This window comes from Carcharodon carcharias, chromosome 21 (genome assembly GCF_017639515.1).
Source record: "Carcharodon carcharias isolate sCarCar2 chromosome 21, sCarCar2.pri, whole genome shotgun sequence".
Lineage (NCBI taxonomy): Eukaryota > Metazoa > Chordata > Chondrichthyes > Lamniformes > Lamnidae > Carcharodon > Carcharodon carcharias.
The window spans coordinates 23,326,982-23,335,641 of record NC_054487.1 but is presented as its reverse complement, the minus strand read 5'-3'; the positions used below and the strand labels follow the sequence as shown (position 1 = coordinate 23,335,641).

The window sequence follows — 8,660 nt, the reverse complement described above, 5'->3', positions numbered from 1 at the left end:
GTGTAACCATGTGTGAACATGTGTGACCTGTGTATGAGCATGTGTGACATGAGTGTGAGCATGTGTGACCTGTGTGAGCATGTGTGACCTGAGGGTGAGCATGTGTGACCTGTGTGTGAGCATGTGTAACCGTGTGTGAGCACGTGTAACTGTGTGTGAGCATGTGTGACCTGTGCGTGAGCATGTGTAACCTTGTGTGAGCATGTGTAACCATGTGTGAGCATGTGTGACTGTGTGTGAGCATGTGTAACCGTGTGTGAGTACGTGTGACTGTGTGTGAGCATGTGTGACTGTGTGAGCATGTGTGACCATGTGTGAGCATGTATAACCAGTGTGAGCATGTGTGACTGTGTGTGAGCATGTGTAACCATATGTGAGCATGTGTGACTGTGTGTGAGCATGTGTAACCGTGTGTGAGTATGTGTAACTGTGTGTGAGCATGTGTAACTGTGTGTGAGCATGTGTGACCGTGTGTGAGCATGTGTAACCATGTGTGAGCATGTGTAACTGTGTGTGAGCATGTGTGACCTGTGCGTGAGCATGTGTAACCATGTGTGAGCTTGTGTGACCATGTGTGAGCATGTGTAACCGTGCGTGAGCATGTGTGACCTGTGCGTGAGCATGTGTAACCGTGAGTGAGCATGTGTAACCATGTGTGGGCATGTGTGACCTGTGTGTGAGCATGTGTGACCTGTGCATGAGCATGTGTAACCGTGTGTGAGCATGTGTAACCATGTGTGAGCATGTGTAACTGTGTGTGAGCATGTGTGACCTGTGCGTGAGCATGTGTAACCATGTGTGAGCTTGTGTGACCATGTGTGAGCATGTGTAACCGTGTGTGAGTATGTGTAACCGTGTGTGAGTACGTGTGACTGTGTGTGAGCATATGTGACCTGGGTGTGAGCATGTGTGACCATGTGTGAGCATGTGTAACCGTGTGTGAGCATGTGTAACCATGTGTGAGCATGTGTGACTGTGTGTGAGCATGTGTAACCGTGTGTGAGTACATGTGACTGTGTGTGAGCATGTGTGACTGTGTGAGCATGTGTGACCGTGTGTGAGCATGTGTAACCAGTGTGAGCATTTGTGACTCTGTGTGAGCATATGTGACTGTGTGTGAGCATGTGTAACCATGCATGAGCATGTGTGACTGTGTGTGAGCATGTGTAACCGTGTGTGAGCATGTGTGACTGTGTGAGCATGTGTAACCATATGTGAGTATATGTGACTGTGTGTGAGCATGTGTGACTGTGTGAGCATGTGTAACTGTGTGTGAGCATGTGTGACCGTGTGTGAGCATGTGTAACCAGTGTGAGCATGTGTGACCGTGTGTGAGCATGTGTAACCAGTGTGAGCATGTGTGACCGTGAGTGAGCATGTGTAACCAGTGTGAGCATGTGTGACTGTGTGTGAGCATGCATGACCGTGTGTGAGCATGTGTGACTGTGTGTGAGCATGTGTGACTGTGAGCATGTGTGACTGTGTGTGAGCATGTGTAACCAGTGTGAGCATGTGTGACCGTGTGTGAGCATGTGTAACCAGTGTGAGCATGTGTGACTGTGTGTGAGCATGTGTGACTGTGTGAGCATGTGTGACTGTGTGTGAACATGTGTAACCAGTGTGAACATGTGTGACTGTGTGTGAGCATGTGTAACCAGTGTGAGCATGTGTGACTGTGTGTGAGCATGTGTGACTGTGTGTGAGCATGTGTGACTGTGTGTGAGCATGTGTAACCAGTGTGAGCATGTGTAACCAGTGTGAGCATGTGTTACTGTGTGTGAGCATGTGTGACTGTGTGAGCATGTGTGACTGTGTGTGAGCATGTGTGACTGTGTGTGAGCAGGGCCTGTGACCCATGTGTGAGTAGGGCCTCCTCTACAGAGGATAATCTTTTTATTGATTCACGGGATGTGGCCTTCACTGGCTGGGCCAGCATTCATTGACCATCCCTAATTGCCCCTTCAGAAGGTGGTGGTGAGCTGCCTTCTTGAACCACTGCCATCCATGTGGTGTGGGTACACCCATTGTGCTATAAGTGGGGGGGCTTTCAGGATTTTGACCCAGCAACTGTGAAGGAACGGTGATATATTTCCAAGTCAGGATGGGGAGTGACTTGGAGGGGAACTTGCAGGTGGTAGTGTTCACATGTGTCCGCTGCCCTTGTCCTGCTAGATGGAAGCGGTCGTGAGTTTGGAAGGTGCTGTCTAAGGTGCCTTGGTGAGTTCCTGCAGTGCATCTTGTAGATGGTACACACTGCTGCTACTGTGCATCATTGCTGGAGGGAGTGAATATTTGTGGATGGGGTGCCAACCTTTGTGCGAGGTGTGACTCCAACCAGCAGAGAGTTTTCCCCCTGATTCCCATTGACTCCAGTTTTGCTAGGGCTCCTTGATGCCACACTTGTGGCCTGATGCGGCCTGATGTCCAGGGCAGTCACTGTCACCTCCCAACCTCTGTGAGCGGGGCAAGCAACAGTGTGCCTTTTTAACCAATCGAATTGAAGAATCCTCATTGAGACATGTTGGGCTGGTTTTAAGTCAGGGCTGGTGCATGGGTTTTGAGTTGGTTAAAATCTCACCCAAAGAGTCTAAACGAGGAAGAATTAATTACAATATTTAAATCAATCCTTTAATGTGCTGGAGGGATAGGGTTCAGGGGGTTAATGTGCTGCCGAGATGGGCTTCAGGGGGTTAATGTGCTGGGAAGATAGGGTTCAGGGGGTTAATGTGCTGCCGAGATGGGCTTCAGGGTGTTAATGTGCTGGGAAGATAGGGTTCAGGGGGTTAATGTGCTGCAGAGATGGGCTTCAGGGGTTAATGCACAGGAGGGATGGTGTTCAGGGGGTTATTGTGCTGCTATGGGGTTCAGGGGGTTAAACTGCTGGAGAGATGGGGTCCAGGGGGTTAAACTGCTGGGGAGATGGGGTTCAGGGGGTTAATCTGCTGAGGAGTTGGGGTTCAGAGGCGTTAATATGCCAGAGAGATAGGGTTCAGGGGGTTAATATGCTGGAGAGATGGGGTTCAGGGGGTTAATATGCTGGAGAGATGGGGTTCCGGGGGTTAATATGCTGGAGAGATGGGGTTCAGGGGTTAATGTGCTGGATAGATAGGGTTCAGGGGGTTAATGTGCTGGATAGATAGGGTTCAGGGGGTTAATTTGCTGGAGCTATGGGGTTCAGGGGGTTAATGTGATGAAGAGATGGGGTTCATGGGTTTAATGTGCTGGAGAGATGGGGTTCAGGGGGTTAATGTGATGGAGAGATGGGGTTCATTGGTTTAATGTGCTGGAGAGATGGGGTTCAGAGGGTTAATGTGCTGGAGATATGGGGTTCAAGGGGTTAATGTGTTGGAGAAATGGGGGTCGGGGGTTAATGTGCTGGAGAGATGGGTCTATATGGATTTGCCGAGTCGTGTCCTTTCCTCTTGTTCGACCTGACTGTCTTCTGTCTAACCAGCTTTCCAGCCTCTCTGCGGATAATAGAAATAATGTCTGCGCGTACATTAAAATGGTTCAATATATTGTGTTTTTTTCTCTATTTGCACCATTGTAAGTCCTCTGTGAGTGTGAAAGCGAAGCCTTGCAGAGTGAGGATGAGGCCTTCCTGTGTATGAGAGGCCTGAGTCTTTTAAGACCCTCCTTCCTCAGCCTGTCTCTGGCCTGTTTTAAAGCTGTGCTGTCTCCGTGCTCCTTCAACGCTGGCTCACTGTTTCCGGGTTGCAGTTCCCCTTTAAGAAGCTGCTGTCCTTTTCCCACCCGCTTGTTGCTGCTGGGAATTCACGTCAAAGGCTGGCTGGAAATTTGTGACCAACAATGAGATCAACCAGCCTTTGGCTTTCTCTTCCCGGAAGAAGGAGAGCAGGTCAGGGATGTGATTCCGAACAGGCGGAGGAAGCAGGCAGCCAGCAGCCGGCCAGATCACTCCTTCCCCGGCCTCTCCAGTAATCCTTCCCGGAACCTGCTGCAGAAAGAGGCAGGGGCTGCTTCCCTGTCCAGGGAAAAGGAAGGAAGGAGGGAGGGAGGGAGGAAGGAGAGAGAGAGGGGAGAGGGGGAAGTGGATCAGCAATATCCTGACTTCCCAGACATGTCTGAAGCTTTCAGCCAGCGCCACATTAAGGTAAAAAGAAAGTTTGAAGCAACTCCTTGGACAGAGAAGTTGAAATTTGTCCGACTTTTAATCCACTTCCTTATTCCAACCGGCGCAGAGAGCGCGCAGAGGCTTCGCCTTTTAGTTAATTGCGCTACATTGTTGTTAATTTCGCTACATTGTTGCTAATTTCCTAACATTATTGTTAATTTCGCTACATTGTTGTTACATTGTAGCTGCGGTCCCAGTGGGGAATTGGAGTGTGACAGTGAGAGAGAATCGGGATTGGGAATGGTGACTTGCCGGCCTCGGAGGGAGGGCTGGACTTTCATTTTCCCCAGACTTGGCTGCAGAGTATTTCCCGGAGTTCTGGAAGTCAGGATATCATTCAGAGACCCGCCACCCTCTCCTCACACAGGCCTGCAGCCGTAGTGGAAACGTGACCCGAAAGAGGGGAAAACAAGGGCTTTAACCCTTTGCTTTCCTGCAGCTGTGTTGACAGTAGTTGTTGTGTGGGATTGAGGGGAGGGAGGGGGGTGGGTCCATTCTCAGACCAGGCCTCTGCTGTACTCAGCTTCTAAACCAAACAGTCAGTTTTATTTTACTGCAGAGAGGCTTTTACTGGGATCCTGTCCATCAGAGCATTTGTCTGGCTGAGTGAAGGCCTCTGCTACTTCTCTATTTACACTAAAGGGCTCAGTTTCACAGTGAGGCAGCTTGTGCTAACCTGGACAGATAGCAGGGCTTAGAACTGATGCCAGTGTGAGTGGGCAGAGGGTGGCAGGGGACGTCTTGAGTCTGCCCAAGGACTCCCACCCAAATGTCCCCATCCCTTCAATTGTAGCAGCTCCCAGGTGGATTGTTTGAATTTTCCTGTATTCTTGGTCAGATCCTCCTGTAACTGATTGACAGCAGGATCCATCGGCATGGTTTTCAGATACCTCACCAAGGTGATGGTATCAGTAAACTATTTGGCTGTGGGGAGGCTTCACGGTCAAGATTCTGACTTCACCTCCAATGTTTTACAGCAGGGCTGACTGCACAGTGACGGGAACTGGAGTCGAGTGAGCTTTAGGTGGGGGGAGGGGGTACTCCATGTCTGATCAGACGGAGGTGGGTGCGGGGGGGGGAATGATGTCCATATCTAACCAGAGAAGAAACTTCATCTGCTTTACACCGCCAGGTCAAAAATAAGAAAATGGAGCAATATCAGAGTTCAAAAGGATGATGGTGCTTGTTAAATCACGTAGAAATTCTTGATGAAGCAGCAGACGTAGTTGAGAAGCAACAGTGATGTCTATACATGGAGTTTAGGACATTCTCTGAGAAGGTAGCACATTTGAGATGATAATCGAGAAGCTTAAGGCTTCTGAGGGATTAGAACACTGGATGAAAAATCAGTTGTGGGGTTGGGGGGTGAGGATGGAGAGTAGGGGAGAGGGTAGCTTTTCAGAATGGTTGGAAGTGAACAGTGTTCAATCTGGGGCCACCTCTCTGTGATTTCAATGTTGAGCTAGAGGGAGTGATGTCCAAATTTAGAGATGATACCAAATTAGGAGGTGTAGAAGGTCAAAGAAAACATTGAAGTGATGTCTTAAAATCTGCTGTAAAGTCTCCCCTGAACTTCACTAAAGTTGTAATATTTAATTATTTAAAATGCAAACACAAGCTGATTGGAGGGTTGTGCTGACCCTTGACTCTAGGAAGTAGTCCATTTTCCACCCAACCTGCCTCATCCTTTTATATTTTAAACTCATCAATTGCATCATTGCGTAATTTGTCATCAAAAAACAGTCTTCCCAAATCTTCCTTCACCTTTATATTTCCTCACACTAAGTGGCATACTATTGAACAGAAAATACTGGAAATACTCGCTGTCCTTAAATGTTAACTGTGCTTCTCTTTCTACAGATGCTGCCTGACCTGCTGAGTGTTTCCAGCATTTTCTGTTTTTATTTCTGATTTCTCATATCCACAGGATTTTGCTTTTACGTTTGAATTCCAGTGAAGCTGTGCAGTATCCTTTCTTCGTAAAGGGCAAGGTACTGACCGTACCCAACCAGCCTGTGCTTGCAAACCTCAAAACTTAGTGTCCAACATAGATGTGAATCTGTGATTGGACAGCACTTGCTAAACAAGCCTGATTGTGTTAAGAATTATACTGACAACCAATTTAAGATTATCAGTCGGGTTTGCAGTGTAGCTCACTTACACATGCTGCAAGCTACATATATTCACACACAGGGCCCTGTCCTTTGCAGACAGAAGAAGTATGTTCATGCATTGCGCCTTTTTCAACTAAACAAAAGCTAAGGGAACAGCCATTCCCTGGTTCATTCCCCATGGCAATGCCTTGACCAATCAGATGCAACCAGCCTGGTTTAAATTTGAACAAAGCTGGGCAGTTAACTGTAACATGTTGCAATTTTGCAATCTCCATGGCAATGCCTCCATCAACCAGTGTCCATTTGCCAGCCAATCGGCACTCTCTTCTCATGCAGTATAAATTTTTGTTCCCCTATTACGGTCGGAAAATTCACGCAAACTGCCCCGATGAGTGCAAGACAAAAAGCTCTGATAGCATGTCTGACTTTTCAGCAATACTCCAGTATCCTCTCAGTTGTTTCACTATCCATCATGTAGTGTGGAGCCCAAGGAACACATGCTAAAATGGAAGCTATTTGATCAGAGGGCAAGGGAAACTAGCTCACACAGAATTGTCAGGCTACACAATTCACTGGTAGGGTTAGTGATCGAATCAGAAACTGTCAACTTTCAGACTTAGAATGGAGAGTTGGATGAAGAGAAAAGGGTCATGGAAATTTGAGGCGAACAGAATCAGACTCTCTTCCTGATTCGAGGGTAAATGCTGTCACTGAGTGGTCAGCATTCAGTACCATACCTTCGATAGATAGTGACAAAATACCCCCAAGGCAATGGGTAGAGAAAGCTGGGATATATTAAGCTGTGTTTGACCCGGCCTTTCTGATGTTTCACTGAGACCCTGTCTAATTGAGCAGCTTACTGTGAAAACGCTTTCAATGTCCTGCCCAAACATAATCCCTCAAAAACATCACAAAGAGGGTCACATGGGTTACTCAACTTTCTTGTATACAGCATGTCTGTAATTGGCCTGTTCGCCTGACTTTTTTGAGTTTAGTCACTGTTGTAATGGGAACATTTCCTTGTGACCTTATAGTGGGGTGTAATCCAATGCAATGTTAATCTTCCTTTGTACCCGCTGGGAGAGTGCAGAACAGTGTAAAGGGAGCTTTAGCCCATGCTCTACCAGCCCGGTGTTACACACTGACCACCGGTGTGGTGCCCACCTGGTGTTAACCAGTGCTGCGCCTGCCGGGTGTTATGCGCTGACCGCCAGTGCTGTGGCCAAGTGTTACATGCTGACCACCAGTGCTGCGGCCGCCCGGTGTTACGCGCTGACTGCCAGTGCTGCGGCCGCCCGGTGTTACGCGCTGACCGCCAGTGCTGCGGCCGCCCAGTGTTACGCGCTGCACCAGTGCTGCGGCCACCCAGTGTTACACGCTGACCGCCAGTGGTGGCCCCAGTGTTACACGCTGACCGCCAGTGCTGTAGCTACCCAGTGTTACACGCTGACCACCAGTGTGGTGCCAGCCCAGTGTTACACACTGACTGCCAGTGCTGCCCCCAGTGTAATGCAGTGACAGTCCTGTCTCCATCAGTCCTGTACACCAGTGTTATACAGTGCTGGTCCTGTACCCCAGTGTTATATGGTGACAGATCTATCCCCACCAGTACTCTATCCTGATATGACCGTGTAGACAGAACTTAGCTTTCTTTCTAAGCTGTGTTGTACCTGTCCAGGGTGTGTTTGATGGGACTTTCTACAAGGAGTTTTACTCTATATCTAACCTGCGCTTTATGTGTTCTGGGAGTGTTCCAATGACAGGTCTGTGGCCACCAGTCCTGCGAGTGGGCTGGGGCTCTGGGGTTTGATATGGCTGAGGGAAGAGGTAAGTTCCTGTTGACGTGAGTGACTGACCTGGTTACATTTGATTTCCACAGCAGGAGAGAAACGCTTACACCCCCCCAGTTAGCCCCGTGCCACCATACAGCAGCTCTGTGCACGGCACTGTTTCCGAGGGCAGACGCATGGAGGATGGAACATACACTCTCCCCAACCACCTCCGTAAGTAAGCATGGTGCCCTGGAGTGGAGAGTGAATGTCTCAGTGTTATAGGACACTGATCTGGGCTGGCCAATGGGATATAGAGAGAATGCTTTCTCTCCTCCTCAGCCCAATAACAAAACTGTCCACATACACCCCTCCACCTTGCCCTGACCCCCCACCGCCATTCCAACCCCCACCCCTCTCTCTGACCTCTTGCCCCCTCCCCACCCCTCTGACCTCTCGCCCCCCCCCCCACCCCTCTCTCTGACTTCTTGCCTTCCCCACCCCAGCTCCTCTCTGCCTCGTTCCCCTACATCCCCCCCACTCTTGCCCCAAAACCCCTCTCGCTCCCCACCTTCTGGCCCACAGCCCCCATTCCCTACACCACAGTTTGCCCTACGCCCCTGTCGGCATTCTTTCACCCCA

General features: G+C 49.3%; 1 protein-coding gene across 1 annotated transcript in view; it reads left to right on the top strand.

Annotated features, from left to right (window-relative positions):
* Nucleotides 1-3,728: 3,728 nt before the first annotated feature.
* Nucleotides 3,729-8,660, top strand: part of LOC121292908 (transcription factor ETV6-like) — a 67,120-nt gene continuing 62,188 nt past the window's right edge. Inside the window, exons 1-2 of the mRNA XM_041215374.1 lie at nt 3,729-4,114; nt 8,129-8,252. Coding sequence (XP_041071308.1) covers nt 4,082-4,114; nt 8,129-8,252 — 157 coding nt within the window. The 5' untranslated portion in view covers nt 3,729-4,081. The remainder of the gene's footprint in view (nt 4,115-8,128; nt 8,253-8,660) is intronic.